Consider the following 18190-nt stretch of genomic DNA (forward strand, 5'->3'; position numbering starts at 1 on the left):
TCTAACTACAAGTTTCACGTAATGTTCATGTAGTACACACACCTATAAACTTGTCCTACTACCAATTTCACTTAATGAACATGTAGAACAGTAACACACACTTATAAACTGTTTTTCCTACCAGTTTCACGAAATGTACATGTAGAACACACACTTATAAACTGATCTTACTACCATTTTCACTTAATGTACATGTAGAACACACACTTATAAACTGTTCTTACTACAAGTTTCGTTTAATGTTCATGTAGAAAACACACATATAAACTTGTCCTACTACCAATTTCACTTGATGAACATGTAGATCAGTAACACATACTTATAAACTTTTCTTACAACAAGTTTCATTTAATGTACATGTAGAACACACACTTATAAACTTTTCTTACTTCAAGTTTTATTTAATGTTAATGTAGAACACACATCTATAAACTGTTCTAACTATAAGTTTGACTTAATGTACATGTAGAATAGTAACACACTTATAAACTGTTCTTACTACAAGTTTCATTATGTTCATGTAGAACACACACTTATAAACTGTTCTTACTTTAAGTTTCATTTAATGTTCATGAAGAACACACACTTATAAACTGTTCTTACTTCAAGTTTCACTTAATGTACATGTAGAACACACACTTATAAACTGTTCTTACTTCAAGTTTCATTTAATGTTCATGAAGAACACACACTTATAAACTGTTCTTACTTCAAGTTTCACTTAATGTACATGTAGAACACACACTTATAAACTGTTCTTACTTCAAGTTTCACTTAATATACATGTAGAACACACACTTATAAACTGTTCTTACTTCAAGTTTCATATTTAATGTTCATGAAGAACACACACTTATAAACTGTTCTTTTTACCAGTTTCACTTAATGTACATGTAGAAAACACACTTATAAACTGTTCTTACTTCAAGTTTCATTTAATGTTCATGTAGAACACACTTATAAACTGTTCTTACTACCAGTTTCACTTATAAAATGTTCTTACTTTAAGTTTCATTTAATGTTCATGTAGAACACACACTTATAAACTGTTCTTATTACCAGTTTCACTTACTGTACATGTAGAACACACACTTATAAACTTTTCTTACTTCAAGTTTCATTTAATGTTCATGTAGAACACACACTTATAAACTGTTCTTACTATCAGTTTCACTTAATGTACATGTAGAACAGTTACACACACTTATAAACTGTTCTTACTACAAGTTTCATTTAATGTTCATGTAGAACACGCACTTATAAACTGTTCTTACTTCAAGTTTCATTTAATGTTCATGAAGAACACACACTTATAAACTGTTCTTACTTCAAGTTTCACTTAATGTTCATGTAGAACACACACTTATAAACTGTTCTTACTTCAAGTTTCACTTAATGTACATGTAGAACACACACTTATAAACTGTTCTTACTTCAAGTTTCACTTAATATACATGTAGAACACACACTTATAAACTGTTCTTACTTCAAGTTTCACTTAATTTACATGTAGAACACACACTTATAAACTGTTCTTACTTCAAGTTTCATTTAATGTTCATGAAGAACACACACTTATAAACTGTTCTTTTTACCAGTTTCACTTAATGTACATGTAGAAAACACACTTATAAGTTTCATTTAATATTCATTTTCCGCTATATCTACTTATAAAATTCACTTTCAGTCGTTAAGTTCCCGAAAAACGTCGTTGGACATTTTTCTTATTCTTGCTTAATATGCAGCCACCGACTCAAATGAAATTTGGCAAAATAACGGCTTTAACGACACAAAGAACCGACACATGTCGTTGTTCATGCCAAGTTTCCGGAAGATGAGAGAATAAAAAATAGGATCACTTTACATAAGAGTTAAACCAGTTTTTCATAAATGTAACGTTGGACATCCGTTCTTTTTTCACATAGCTTTGTTATTTAATCCTCAAATATACTGGATATTACTTAGTATATGATGAAGAGCTATAAAAACATAATTTAAAACATATATTGAATTTGTTTTAATAGTGGTTCGTGTTTGCTAACATTTTTAAGATTCTGTTTTAAATCCTAGGGGTTGTAGGAACAGCGTGCGTAACGTTACAGTAACACACACTTATAAACTTATCCTACTACCAATTTCACTTAATGAACATGTAGAACAGTAACACACACTTATAAACTTGTCCTACTACCAATTTCACTTAATGAACATGTAGAACAGTAACACACACTTATAAACTTTTCTTACTACAAGTTTCACTTAATGTACATGTAGAACACACACTTATACACGTATCTCTTACTACAAATTTCACTTAATGTACATGTAGAGCATATAATGATGCAACAATACTTGATATGATTATGAAAATAATATTAAAAATGTGTTGGATAATGTAAAAATACACAGAAGATCAATAGAATATTTAAAAAAAAAACTATAGAATAAAATGACAAAGGAATGTATATAAATAAAACAAAGTTTAGAAAGTTGAATTTGATTATAAACAATTTCCTTTATATTATCTTTATAAGTGTTTTATCTTTTTAAAACATATTGTCTCAAAAATGTCCCCCAGCTATATGTAATTGATAAAGGTGTCAGCTAAGAAGGCATAAAGATAATATACATATTTTTTTTTAAATTAATAGACTTGAACAATTAAAATTGAGTAATTCTTCCGTTATCTGATATAATATGCTATTGTTCGTTAAAACATACACCAAATAAAGCTATTAAACTGAGTAGCAAAATATGCACGTGTCAAATTAAGTTCACTTCTGCTATATAAAGCGCCGCTGCAAAATTATTTGGCTCATGTGAACCAGAATAAAAATATAGTAAGCAGATTGTATTGTCTTTTAAGGTCAGTAAACATTTCGATGTTGTCTTAAAGTTTGTTTTATAAATTAAGAAGAAACGAACATAATGTTTTCAAAGTTTTAAAAGATATATGGTATATTCTCTATATATGGTAATCTTTTTCTTTTTCCCAAGTAAAATCGTGATATATATTAAATTACAGAATGACAAGGGTAAAACTATATGGCAACGACAACTTCGTTGCGGGGCCATAAAAAAAGACACGACATCCCCTGTCTCATTTTGAAATACAATTCTTATATTATATATAATACTTGACTTGATAACCAATGAAGGGGAGATAACAAATGACATGACTGGTTTTGTATTATTGTTCGGTTTATATCGCGGAATATTTGATGTATAACTATGTTGGTAAAAATGTGTGTGTGGGGGGGGGGGGGGGGGGGGGGCGGAGACAATTGTCTGTGGTAAACATTGATTAGACTATGAACAGGAATAAAAATGTTGTGGCAGTGTTTTCATGTAGTATCCCAGAAAACTATAACGAAATTTAACATGATAGCAAGTTTTGTTGGATTATCAACATTTTTTTTTCGGATACTCTTTTAAAATCTTTATTCTACAGTATTCCAGTATACAGTCAAAGTTATTCTAATACAGTTATTATATATAATCTTCGAAATTTTTATAACACGTGTTACCTTCAAAACATTTAATAAAACTTTGTTCTGACGTCATGTGCAAATATGAGGGGGAGGACAGGGGGGTACGCTTCTCCCTTCTCCCACCCCTCTTCTCCTTTCTCCTACCCCCGTTCTCCTTTCTCCCATTAGAATAAAACATCTCCTTTTGAGATATTTTTTCTTGAAATATTAGATCATTTTTTAAAAGGAGAGATATTTTATTTTTTCTCCTTTCTCCAACTTTTTCTCCTTTCTCCCAGCCTTCCTCTCCTTTCTCCTACCCCCTTTCTCCTTTCTCCCACCCCCTTTCTCCTTTCTCCTACCCCCTTTCTCCCTGTCTCCCTTACCCCTGTCCTCCCCCTCAAATATGGAAAAACATCTTGTATGAAATGAAGTATTGATACATAATACTATTTATAACATTTATTGAATGGATTATTAGTTTTGAAATATATCAATGGTATATGCTTCTCTAGATGAAAATATGAAATTTTTAAGTAATGAACTATGACCATGGTTTACGATTGTACCAGCTTTTTTACGACACATAAAAAGTACATGCTTTTTTTGCAAGAGCTATTCAAATGCCATAAGCCGGGTATTTCATTAATTTAAATTTCTAAAATTGTCCACTCCGCAACTCCATTATATAAACTTGTCTCTTTCTATGTTTGCAAAAAAGTTCAGATTATTACACTGATTATCCAAATCTAAAACACAGAGCTCACAAAAAGGTTAAGGACGACTCCATTTGACTATCCCTCTGGTATCTTTCGTCCCTCTTTTGAAACAGATTGAAAAGTAATATTAAAAGTGAGAATTGAAAAGTCAAAATGAAATGCCTTTTTATTTTTTGCCCTAGTCAATATATGTCATATATCGTTAAGAATGATAAATTTATTATTTACCTTTTAACAATTACAATAGTTAAGGTTTGAAAATACCGCCTTTGTAAACTGGTTTCTTAGGGTTGTTAACCTGACGAGTTGTCGAACAAGTTGACAGTGCATTAACATATATCATTTTTATTTGGAAATAATACGTATACCGCCGACTATTACATTGGGTTAACTGGGGAGAAACCAGTAGCATTAATGTTGTAAGTACTTGTCCTTATCAATATAGGTAGTACGGTACTATATAATATACACTTGATTCATCTTAATTTTTCGTTTTTTTTTTAAATAACATGTTTGCTATTCTATATTATTTTAAACGTACGTTAGCCGTGTTTTCATTTTAACTCTTGTGTGTTTTGTAAGTTTCGTAAAAGTTTCTTTATCGTATTCAGTGGCGGATCCAGGGGGGGGGGGGGTTCCGGGGGTGCGCACCCCCCCCTTTATTTTTGCCGATCAATGCATTTGTATCGGGACATATGTTTTGCACCCCCCCCCCCCCCCCCCTTTGCCCTGGGTGCCCTGGGTTAGCACCCCCCCCCCCCCCCTTTCGAAAATTCCTGCATCCGCCCCTGGTATTTTTGATATTCAGAAATCATTTGAAAGGAGGATGAGAGAAAGAGAGAGAGAATTAAGAAAACAACGTAACAAACTATTTTCTTCTGATATTTATGATGTTAATTAAGCGTGACTAGATAGCCAGTAGAGGAATGTGTTGTCGTAAAGATATGTCATTGACTTTGTCAAAAATTCATTTAATATCATAAATCCTATGCATTTTTTAAAATAAATCACTGTTTACCTAAAATCTTTATGGGGACTGTTTAAAGTATAAAGCTTCTGAAATTTGTCATAAAAACCATCAAATTGTACGACTTAATTATATATCGGCCAACAGACACGGTATACGGTCATCAATAGTCTAACCCGTCAAACTCAGTGATAAGTTATGGATAAACTTTACAACATTTTAAAACTTTGATCTTTTAAATTATTTAACTTTGATCTTTATTGAATCTTTATCAATATTTAAAGATAAAAAAAACATTAAAAAATTGAAATGAAGCATGAATCGTATCAATTCATTTATTGATTTTGTTTTTATACTTTAAACAGTCCCCATAAAGATATTAGGTAAACAGTGATCTCCCGACTTCAGTATAAATGTGGGAATGAGAATAGTACAGAAATATTTATGTCTGTCGAAGTCGGGAGATCACATATACTAAATATACACTAGTAAACAAATGACTTGTTTAAAAATCAACAGTTTTCTTACTAATAAAATACATATAATACAGTATTCGTATAATGTAGTTAAAGTTCATAATTAATAAATATATATATCCATACAGTAACGAATCAATGTAATAGTTTACGTTTATTTGTAGGTAAGATCAGTAAAACCTCATTTGTATACAGACCTGCTTCTGTTTTATAGACACAGAAAAAGGAATAAGTCGGGTTATCATTATCATCATTGAAGTAATGGATGAGAAACAATGCAAATGTGCAAAATGTGGCAAAGCATTCACCAGAAAAAGTAGCCTTCAAATACATATGAGAATACACAATGTCGACAAACCTTACACATGTGACATTTGCGGTAGGAGTTTTGGACAATCTGGTACCCTCCAGACACATATGAGACTACATACGGGTGACAAACCGTACAAGTGTAATGTATGCGGTAAATGTTTTACCACCAGCAGTCATGTAAGGAAACACAAGATAACGCATGTCGGTGATAAACCTCATCAATGTAGTATATGTTTGAAAAGATTTAGTCACAAAAGCTACATTGATAGGCACATGAGAGTGCATACAGGTGAGAAGCCTTATAAATGTGATATATGTATGAAAATGTTCACAAATAAAACCAGCCTGAACTACCACATGACTTCACACACACGTGATCACCTCCATACGTCATGTGATATATGTGGTAAAGAGGTTCGATCTAAACGGTTTAAACTGCACATGAGAACACATACGGGGGAAAAGCCTTATAAATGCGACATCTGTGATAAAGAGTTTAGTGAGAGTAGTACCCTACAGAAACACACGAGAACACATACTGGAGAGAAACCGTACACGTGTAATGTGTGTGATAAATCTTTTAGCCAGTCTGGTGGTTTAACGTCACACATGAGAACACATACTGGGAACAAACCTTTCAAGTGTACTATGTGCAGTAAATATTTTAGAACCGGTAGTGGATTACAATGTCACAAGAGAACACACACTGGAGATAAACCTTATAAGTGTGATATATGTTGGAAAAGGTTCACTCGATTGGGATATATAAAGATACACAAGAGATTACACACTAACGAAAAACCTTATACATGTGATTTATGTTTCAAAGAGTTTAATGAAAGTTATTCCTTAAAGATACACATGAGAATACACACAGGTGATAAACCATATAAATGTGATGTGTGTGATAAAAGGTTTAAGCATGGCGGGAGTTTACGGGAACATAACAAAATACATAGTGGTGACAAGCCTTATAAATGTGATGTATGCGGTAAATTATTTAGTCGACAAAGAGGTTTACAAATACATATTAGAATACACAGCGGTGACAAGCCACATAAATGTGATGTGTGTGGTCAAAGTTTTAATCAAATTGGTCATCTACAAGTACATACGAGGCAGCATACCAATGAAAAACCTTTTAAATGTAATAGCTGTGGTGAAGGATTTAAACAGAATGAAGGTCTTTTGAGACATCAGCGAAAACATACTGGAGAGAAGCCCCATACTTGTGACGTCTGTGGCAAAACATTTGGTGTACACAGCGACTTGACAAAACACTACAGAATACATACTGGCAATAAACAGTTTAAGTGCAACATGTGTAGTAAACAATTCTATTATAGCGGTGATCTTAAAAAACATATGAGAATACACACTGGGGAAAAACCCTACAAATGTCATGTATGTGACAAAGGCTTCAGTCGAAGTAGTGATTTAAAGACACACGTGAGAATCCATACGGGTGAAAAACCGCATAAATGTGATGTCTGTGATAAACGATTCACGACGAAGTCACATTTAACGAGCCACACCAAACTGCATACAGGAGAAAGGCCTTATAAATGTGAAATATGTGGTAAAGATTTTAGTCACAATAGCCAAGTCAAAGAACACATGAGAACCCATACCGATGATAAACCATACAAGTGTAACATATGTAGTAAAGCGTTTGCTCGAAAAGGTTACTTAAAAAAACACATGCAAACCCACACTGATAGTAAATCTTACACATGTCATTTGTGTAGTAAAACATTCACTAAAAATGGAAACTTATTGAACCACGTGAGGAACCATAACAAGGAAACCCGTTCTGTATGTGAAGTATGTGGGGAAGAGTTTATCGAAAAAAAAAAGTTTGAACAACACTTGAGAACACATACGTAAACACTGCTTATTTATGTGACGTGAGTAGAGAAACATACGTAAATACCGCTAGTGTATGTGATGCGAGTAGAGAAAACATATACGACAACACTGCTAATTGATGTGATGTGAGAGGAAGAAAACATACATAAATACTGCTTATTTTATTTAAAAACTAATTTTATAACGTGTACCTAATATCTTGTCGTAAATAATATATTTACTGAATAAAAAATGACATGCTTCTTTCGCTTTGTGAATAAATCCATGCTCTAAATCCAAACATGCGCATATTGACTACTGCAGAATAATGAATTTTATCAAATTGGCATGTATTTAATATATTTCATTAACTTAAAACACTTCACAACTCTTAAATGCTGCACGTGTTGTTACTAATTCATTTATAATGACTGTAATGTGTTGCAATTCGAAATTGATATATTTGACCTAGATACGACAACCGTTCAAGCTGGCTGTTCGAAACTCCTCCCTCCGAAAATTCACATTGCCAGTCGTTTGCTTGTGTACAAAAATAAAAAGGAGGTTTATGGAAGAGCCTGTACAAACGCTGTACACGACTACACATCGGACATAGACATTACCTAAAATTGTCCTAATCAGAATCGAAATAATTGATGCAAGCTATACTTTATTGTAGTTTTAACATGGGAAGGCATTTCATTCGTGTTATTTTAGCCCTCACTATCGCTTGGGCAAAAATAATCACGAATATAATGCCTACCTATGTTAAAACAACAATACACTATAGCTTGCACCAATTATTTCTTAAGTATCTACCAGGCCTTTAATAAGTTTTTTCAGTGCTCTCATTTTACCTTCATATGTTGATGATGTTTTACGACAACAAAACATATTTGTGACAGCTAGATTCATGCTAAAAGTAACATACATCTTCTGCTGCTATGAGTAGAAACAGTCTATTAAAAGATAAGGTGGAACTGGTGAATAAGCGGTAAACAATTATAATGATCCTCGATCGCGGTCTTCACACGTTTTGCTTTGAAATCAGTGATTGAGTGCGTCAGCAGTGATTGTTTTAGTGCCAGTTTACTGTTGTGTGATATAAAATTGAGAACTTATCCCATTGAATTTATAGACGGGTCGTATATTATTTCCAAAAAACAACTTTCTGATTCAAACAAATCGCAGTATCAACTTGAAAAATTTAAGGACATCATATTCCTTTCCCAACAAAGCTATTTCAGATATCAATCAATAATTAAAAAAATTACTGTCATAAAGTTGTCACATGTTAAAAGACGTATATATGTAATCTATACTGGGGGGGGATAGGCATGGGGAAAGGGGCAATATGTATACGTATTATCAAATATCTGCGGCGGAAGAATTTCAATGATACAAAAATTTTCCCAGTCGTAAAACGAGCTAATGCAACACCGGTCCATCGCCGGAAATGATTACATTGTATGGTTAGACAATATATTCATCAGGTTATTGGTCCTTAAGACTTAAGTAAAGAACACTCAAAATACGGAAATGTTCAATTAAAAAGTCGGAAGTCATTAAATGGTCTATTACTTTGAACATATTCTATTGTTCAAAATGGACAAACAAATTAGACACACGTTTATCAACTTAGTACCGTCATCTCCGTGATTTATCAATAGTCATTAAATACAATTATCAACAATTAAATAATATCAGATACTCATTGGAACTGTAAATAAAAGTGCACAGAAAGTTGTGAAAAAAAGGATAGGTCAACAGACATACTTATTTCATCTAATAATAAATAAGGCCTTGTGAAGAACGAACATTTAGTAGTTACAAAGATTGAGTAATTACTAGGATTAGTGAATAAAAATGTACGCATTGAGAGGAATGAAGGTAAGAAATTACTAGGATAATATAAAAGGTGATAGAATAAATTATACATTTTGTTGAAGACCGTATTTTGACCTATAATGATTAACATTTACTACTTTTGACTTGGACGGAGAGTTGTCTCATTGGCAGTCATACTACATCCTCTTATATCTATGTTTAACGGGTATATTAGAACATATATTCAATTTGATACTTGTTTATTCCAAATATTTCCTGTTTACAATTTCCTCAGTTGCCCAGGATGCAAACTGTGGATTCCCGTTTACATTTAAACCAACTGTCCGGGAAGCAGGAGGCTGAAAAGTGCACTGTATTACCAGAAAAAAGATATGACAATGAATGAAAAAAAAACATCTTTCTAGAATGTAATACAAGTAATAAATAATATAACATTATAACATAAACGAGTGCACCTATAACCAGATTCACATAACATTATAACATAATCGAGTGCATCTCTAAACCATGGATTACTGTATTCAATATAAATTAAAGAGATATAAAAAACAGACCACATAACATCGTCACTGTTATCTCCTGCAAGGTATGTACTTATAGTATAACATTAATTAATGTGTTCTTTGTCTAATGTATTATTCGATAAATAACAGGGTACAGATTTCAGATGTGTTATCATATATGATTTCCAACGATTCAAAATATATGTAGATGACATTTTTATCCCATGATATTTGATTTCGTTTCTTAGAGATTTACAAGTAAAGTTTGGTTCGATTGACCACTGCTATCTCCCAAAAGCATATTTTTTTTTAAATTTTCATCATCTAAGTGACATTTCATAATGTGAAAATATCTTTGATTTTACTAATGATTAATTTTGTTGTATTGCAATCGAAAAATAAATGTTGCAAATTTTCAGTAGTATTAGCAGTTTGGCAAATATGACGTTTTTCATCTGACAATTGCATTTTTTACTTACCGTATATATGATATTTTGAATGCATTTCCATTGAAATTCTTCCATTTTATTGGTGATATTAATTTTTTTTCAGATTGCCCCATACTATTTTCCAATTAATTTCGTGCCCATAAAATTCTTGCCATTTAAGTTGACATTTTGGATATATATTCTTATTAATCATGTCTCGAATATTATATATCTGAGTTTTAATTCTTTAGGTTTGATTTTTTTTTCCATTTCTGTCTAATATGACCATTTCATTAGAAAGTTTCAATTCTATGTTTGTTTTTCATTAATTTCATTATCAATTTCTAAAATTTGTAAGAAGTCGATTGGTATTGAACTTTTAACTTTTGAAAATTCCAATATACAGTTTCTTTTATCCACAAGTTTTTTTCAAATATAGAGCAATAACTGTTAAATTTGTTGGTTTCTTCATTCCATATGTCTTTGATATATTTTATGTTACTTTTTAGAAAAGAAGAAAAAAACAATGGCTTATTTTGAAATGAAATTTTTGAAATACCAAATAGTCTCATATTAAGTATCTCGTTCTTAGTTTTGGGATTATCTCAAATTTTTGAAATTAGACCATGTATAAAACATTTTCTGATAAAATAAAGGACTATTTTAAAGATTTAGTCCTTTAATATTTGAACATTCACATAAAAAAAAACTTATCATTAATTATACTTGTTGTCAAATTGTCGAAGCCAATCGCATTCCAGCTTTCTAATGGTTCGTGAAGGATGAGATAAAGAGACTTTATTTGCTTACTTCTAATGAATAAGTCTATACTAATCATGCCCATTCCAACCTATGTTATATCAAGACAACAAACCTGTCTTTCTATTTGGTCAACTTTACCATCCCATATAAAATTCCAAATAATATTGAATATTTTTAAAGAATTCCCCGCATTTCAATTTCATAACTACACATTGGCAATATGATTTTTTTTACTATTAAGGTTTTACCACTAAATGAAAGTATCCTGCTTTTCCAAACGTCGACACAGTTTTTAATCTTTTCTATAATACTTTGCCATATAACATCATTATCAATTTCATATCCATGATTTACTCCGAGGGTTTTTACATTACCTGTAATCCATTTAATTTTATTAAATTTTAGTTTTTTCCTTTTAAGAGATCCTATAATTAAACTTTGGTTTTATCAAAATTAATTTTAGATCCCGAATCTTTTTCATATAGCGTTAGGACATCAAAAGATTTTTTTACTGATTTTCCATTTTTGTTAAAAAGCTAAGTGTCATCAGCAAACATGCATAATGTAGTTTCTATACTTTTACCCCCCTCACCAGGTATTTGAACCCCTTCAATTTCCTTGTTACCTCGTATTGCGCATGCCATTGGTTTTGCTTGCAAAATGTATATAAGGGGTGCTATTGGACAGCCCTGTCTGGCCGAACGTGTTATCGAAAAATATTTTGCAACATGTCTGTCCATTTGTTTTTATACAAGTAATAGCATCATAGAGTAACATTTTGATCTATTGTCTAAACTTCGCCCTAAAATTAAACTTTTATAATACAACTTTGTATACGATAGATATTTAACTAATCTGCCTAATTTATCATATACTGTGTTACAACTCAAGATTCTACTGACGAGGGGAGGTAACACTAGACCACCGACCAGTCTAGTTGACCGAGTGGTCTAACGCGGGTGGTTTCGTCTTGATATCTTTATAGAAGCAGTTTAAATTCCGGCGAGGAAAGAGCAAAAATTTGCCTTCGCAAATTTAAAGAAATTGACCCAAGAAATTTCCGACTGAAATATCTTTCTAAGAGGCAACGCATCTATAAATAGTATTATCCCCAAAATACTGAACTTGAAAAAAATTAAAACAGAAGGTCCCTAATTAAATGGCAAACTCAAAATCTCGAACACACCAATCGAATGGCTAACAACTGTCACATTCTTGACTTGGTACAAGCATTTTCTTTTGTAGAAAACGGTGAGTTGAAGCTGGTTTAATAACTAACTTAATTTCCCACCTGTACGTTACATATATATTTACAACGATGGTCGGTATTATATCAACAAACCTCTACTGTAAACGTACCTATAAACACCAGTACCTTTCTCCGTAAGCTTAAAGGCTGTCACCCCAAACACTACAAATATTATTTTATACAGTCAAAGTAAAGCATATTTGCTCCTCTAACGAGACTGTCACTAAACGGTTACACGAATTTCGCGGATTCTTTTACCAGACCAGGTTATAAGAAATGAAACATGGATAAGGGGTTTGCGCGTGTTAACAAAAAAAGCTGCAATGACCATTTACACTACACACAGAAGAGACGAAAAGAATTAGTTCCGTTTATTTTAACATACAATCCCGGCTTTCACGTTTGATAAGTGCTAATTGACAGAACATTACCAAACACCCAAAATTATCCAAGAGCTTTCCCAAACCTCCTTTCTTAGCTTTATGGAGACCAGCAAGTCTGAAATACTTATTTTTGAGAGCTGATGTCTCCTGTATAATAGCTCTTCAATTGCAAAATGTCTGACTTACCACCAACATTTACTTGCCACTCCATTGGGACTGTGTACACTAAATTGTGCAATGCAACTTGCAACACCCAGAAAGTTGTGAACCTTCAGTGTCGAAGTGGCATGCAGTATGTTAGCGATACAGAATACCCATTCAACAAACGCATGAATAAGTATCGACGTGACTACGCCCTATCACCCCGTAAGTCGTCATTAGAGATCTTCTGGACACGCACAAGTTGATCTCAAATACTATTATCACTATTATAGACCTAATCGAGGGTTGATCAAGGGTCGATAGACTTGCTCTGGAAAATTTTTAGATAAGAAAATTAAAGACAGTTTCCCCAGAGGGCATAAATGAAAAAAACCTAGCATCAATTGTTTCTAGTAACTCAGACTTTATGTAGACGAAATGCACGTCTGGCGTTTTAAATTATAATACCGGGGTCACACATCAGCGTATAGCACCGACGTACGCCGGTTGTGGTAAAAAAAAAACATGTGCGCTGCCAGTACGCTAGTAATTTTGCACGCAATCAACTTGTCAATCATATATGTATCGTGTGAAAAACAAGCTTTAAAAGTGTTCAGGGCGTACGAGAAGCTTACATGAGCGTTTATCGGGCGTTACAGAAACGTATGTTGGCGTATGTCTGACGTTTGTCTAACGCAGATGAAATGCACGCGCCAAAGGAAAAACGTCCCTTGCACGTAGTTGAGACACGTCCCAGTCGTATCTGGAATACGTTTTTTATACGCCACGGGTGCGTTTTATCCGTTCACGTAGTCGAACAACATTGAGGCATATACAACGTACCCTAAACGTGTCTATACAACGTAATCCTGGTATCTTCGATAACTACTAGTATTTAGTACAGGACGCTTACAGTTTTAAGGAATTTACTCCTCCATTTAAACATCAATATTGAAAAAAAATCCAAGCGTATTGATTCGTGATTATTTGTATAACGATCAAGATTATGATTTCATTTTGACTACCACATATCAATATTAGAGTCATTTTACATCTTACTGATGAAGGATTAGTTATCCGATTTTTTTTCTGATGATTTTCTTGTGATGATGTATCCTTTTAGACTTGTCATATCTTCAGCATATCTGTGATGAGGGTCAAGCGGGTCGCAGCAGTCCATTCCATTATTCAAAATAAGCTAGTTGTTAATGTTCACGCGTATCTCCTCTAGTATCGATGAGGAACATATTTACTATATACCTCTGTTCCTCTTTTGATAAGCTTTCGAATGAGGTAAAAGATATGTCTGTAATGAGGGGCTGAAGGGTCGCAGTAGTCCATTCAACTATTCAAAACGTCCATTTGACTATTTCTTCATGAAAAAAACGCATATTTTGGCATTTATGTCCTCACCAACCCTTCTAATGGTCAATGCGGCACAATTGACAAGTTATATCTTTAACCAGGGGATGAAGAATAGCAACAGTACTGTAAAAAAAAAAGACAATGCATATTCTTTTTAATCTCTATATTTATGTTTTGGCATTCAGTTCGTCCATACATTAAACCAAGGAATTTCTGTTTATAATAGTTAGGGAAACCCTATAGTTTATCAACCGAAACTAAATAAATTAATAAAGATAAAAAATACAGAGTGTTTTGATTTTTTATCCTGATACTAATTTGAAAAATTGTCAAATGTGAACTCCTGACTATCCTACTGCCTTTCGGTACTTATATTTTGACAATGAACAAGGCATATCTTCTAGTATCTTTCGCCTTGCTTATAAAACACTAAACTGCCGATATGAAATGATCCAGTCCTACGCTCTAATGTAACAGCTTCAATAGAACGATGAAAGATTGAGAACTAATCTGGAATCACCAAACTCCTTTTAAACAGTAAATTATTAGAACTATTAACATTATTAAACAAATAGTAGCTACGAACTATTATGTGGACTATGCATGCTGTACCTTAAGCACGTAAGTGTTTAGAGAAATCTTCATTATTAAACAAAACAAAACTTACATATGTCTTGCTTAATTTCAGCGATTTTTCAGCAGTCTCTTTGTTTTGATGATAGCTAGCTGTGCCATTGGATTGGATTGTCCACTGTTCATATGTTATTGCAAACCTAGAAATACAGCACGTTGTTTGAACCATGGAACAAATCTGACTTACATTCCACGTCTTCCAAAGGATGTTAAAATCCTAACATTCGTCAACAATTACCTCCCGAACATTACAAGACAGACATTTAAAAACTTATCAGCCGAATATATCACTCAACTAAACTTATCACGAAATCATATCCGAACAATTTCTAGGGATGCTTTTGTTGATTTCAAATCATTCTATGTTTTAGATCTAAGTTCAAATATGGGAATTGTTCTAGATACTTTAGATAAGGCATTTGTAAATGTGAACTTTATACAACAAGGGTCGCTTTATTTAAGCAATGTAACCACCAGGAGAGGCTTCCAGACAGATATTTTCAATACCTTAGATCATGGGAAAATAAACAAAATTGTTCTACAAAATAATAATCTTTTACGAATTGACGGATCTTCTTATCGGAATTTAAAGTATCTGAATACATTAGATGTCTCGAACAATAATATAGTATACGGAAACTTATCTGGATTAATTAAGCTTACTCGACTTACAATAAGTAACAATAACTTGCACACTGTTCCAAGCTTTTGTGCATCGAATGGGTCGTCTCTCGTCCCAAATTTAAGAAAACTAAACATGAACAATAATAGAATAAAAGTCCTGAAATCCAATGACTTTCATTGCGTTAAGCGACTAGACACTTTAAATATGTTAAATAATCCATTTCGAGAAATCCAGGACAACGTCTTCTCTTCCTTAAGAAAATTACATAGATTACGTCTCCTGCCTATTGTAAATAGTCTAAAACGTATACAAAGTTATGCCTTTAACATGTCAAATGTTAACTCAATAAATTTAGCTGATGCACATTTTAAATTTACGACCAATAGTTTTAATGCCGATACCATATTTCGTTTTTGTCCTCGTTTGTATGCATTGATTTTGTCGTACAATACTATACCTTCGAATTCCGAAACAGCGATAAAGATGTTTGGGTCTCTTCGTCATCTGAAACAACTAACACTGCAATCTGTTGGATGGGTAGTTATACCGCAAAACTTGTTCCATCGGCTAACAAGCTTGAAAAAACTCGAGCTAGAGAGCAATAATTTATTTTCATTATCTTTTAACAATCCGTTCCTTAGGGTAAAGAGCTTAGTACATCTTGGAGTTGGAGGAAACAAACTAAATACTTTCAATAAGTCGTCATTGCCAGAAAATATTTTCAAAAACTTGAAGACTTTGAATTTAGCACGAAATCCGTTCACCTGCAATTGTAATTTAATGTGGTTTGTCCATTGGTTAAACGTTACAAACATAGACCTTCGAGAGTATCCATCAAGATATTTTTGTGTCACACCTGGTGTGTGGAAAGGGAAACAACTCAATACATTTAGCCAAGACTGTTCAAATAAAAGAGTAAATATAACACTGGTTGTGCTTTTGTGTGTTACTGTTGGCGTGATACTTATAATAGCCACGATAGTTATATTTAAAATACGATGGCATATTCGGTATTGGATATATCTTGTGCGCGCGAGGCGTAGAGATTATTGCAGGATAGATATCGATGAATATGCGTATGATGGATTTGTAGTGTACTGTGATACTGATAGAGAATGGGTACATCAAAAGTTAGTCCCGTTCCTCGAAGTTGAACATGGATACAAATTATGTATTCATTACAGAGATTTTCATGTCGGTAAATTGATAGTGGATAATATTTTAGAAAATATGGAGGAAAGTAGGAAAATAATTCTGGTTATGTCAAATGGTTTCTGTAAAAGCAAGTGGTGTCAGTTTGAAGTTCTATTGGCGAATGACAGATATTTAAACAATGGTAGTGAAACTTTAGCAACAGTTTTATTAGAAGATGTAAATAGTCGGTACTTTACAAATGTACTTAAACTCATTCTGACGTCTACAACTTATGCTGTGTGGACTGATGATGAAATCGGACAACGGTTATTCTGGAACCAGATTCTTAGTTCTTTTAAAAGAGATATAGTCTATAATAGAGATGAGATACAATGAGGATAAACATGATGAGATAAGATGTCAATAGAGAACCCATTATTGGCAGAATCAGTATAATGATTAGCACAATACACATATACGACACAGAGAGAAGCCAGCTAAAATGTGGAGTATAAAATGAGTTGATAATCCTAAGTGTTTGTTGAATTGCATCAGAAGCAACGTTACATCGATTATTAAAAACAAACATTCATAGTTGTCACTTTTTCAATCATACCCCATCATTTTTTTTTTATATATTTTATGAGTCAATTTCAACTCGTGGCTAATTCAATCGAAACATTTCTATAGGTATCTAAATGAAAGGACGCTCTAACAAATTAAATAGATATGAATAGTTATGCCCTTTATAATGTAAAAATACACAAAAGTGCAAGTATTGGTAAAGTCCTCCTTGTTGCTGATGCACATAGACAATTGTTTAAACAAAAGTAGAATTCCACTTTATTATCAAAATCAGTCTGTTCCTATTGTATCAAACAGTTACAACAAAACCATTGCAGTATTTAACATAAAGCAAACTTCACAGGACCTTGATTTATAACAAAACCTGAATTTAACTCTGATATATGCCTGTTCCCATTCACCTTATATTTACAGACCCTCTGGCAATGTTTTTAATAGGGATCTAATCATAGTTCAACATGAACATCTCCGAAAGTCGATATCTCATGGTCCTAAGTTTAGTGAACCCCAACACATCAATTGGAACAATAACTTCAAAATAGTTATGGATTCCATTTATGACTAGTATGCCGGAGAATGGACTTAACGAGAAGAAGTAAAACTGGATAATTTGTCAGAATTGGTCAAAACAATCGGGTCTCTGATAAAACGTCGAATTCATAAGTTGAAAAATTGTGTGAATAATCGACCAAATACCATTTTCAGAAATAAATGTCTATAATCTATTCACGAAAGAAATGTT

General features: G+C 32.8%; 2 protein-coding genes across 2 annotated transcripts; both read left to right on the plus strand.

Moving 5' to 3' along the window:
• The first annotated feature begins 4496 nt into the window (after positions 1 to 4496).
• Positions 4497 to 8056, plus strand: LOC139511167 (zinc finger protein 845-like). The gene is made up of 2 exons (XM_071297743.1): positions 4497 to 4608; positions 5797 to 8056. Exon 2 carries the CDS (start codon positions 5894 to 5896, stop codon positions 7829 to 7831), a length of 1938 nt encoding a protein of 645 aa, XP_071153844.1. The 5' UTR covers positions 4497 to 4608; positions 5797 to 5893; the 3' UTR covers positions 7832 to 8056.
• Positions 8057 to 9388: 1332 nt separating this feature from the next.
• LOC139511168 (toll-like receptor 3) lies at positions 9389 to 17455 on the plus strand. The gene is made up of 2 exons (XM_071297744.1): positions 9389 to 9682; positions 15160 to 17455. The coding sequence occupies exons 1-2, from the start codon at positions 9659 to 9661 to the stop codon at positions 17257 to 17259; spliced, it is 2124 nt and encodes a 707-aa protein (XP_071153845.1). The 5' UTR covers positions 9389 to 9658; the 3' UTR covers positions 17260 to 17455.
• Positions 17456 to 18190: the final 735 nt, after the last annotated feature.

This window comes from Mytilus edulis, chromosome 2, assembly GCF_963676685.1.
Source record: "Mytilus edulis chromosome 2, xbMytEdul2.2, whole genome shotgun sequence".
Taxonomy (NCBI): Eukaryota; Metazoa; Mollusca; class Bivalvia; order Mytilida; family Mytilidae; genus Mytilus; species Mytilus edulis.

Coding starts and splice junctions, on each gene's coding strand:
- LOC139511168 (XM_071297744.1), top strand. CDS start 9,659: ATGTACGCATTGAGAGGAATGAAG. Junction 9,683..15,159: donor ACGCATTGAGAGGAATGAAG/GTAAGAAATTAC, acceptor GCTTAATTTCAG/CGATTTTTCAGCAGTCTCTT.
- LOC139511167 (XM_071297743.1), top strand. CDS start 5,894: ATGGATGAGAAACAATGCAAATGTGCAAAATGTGGCAAAGCATTCACC.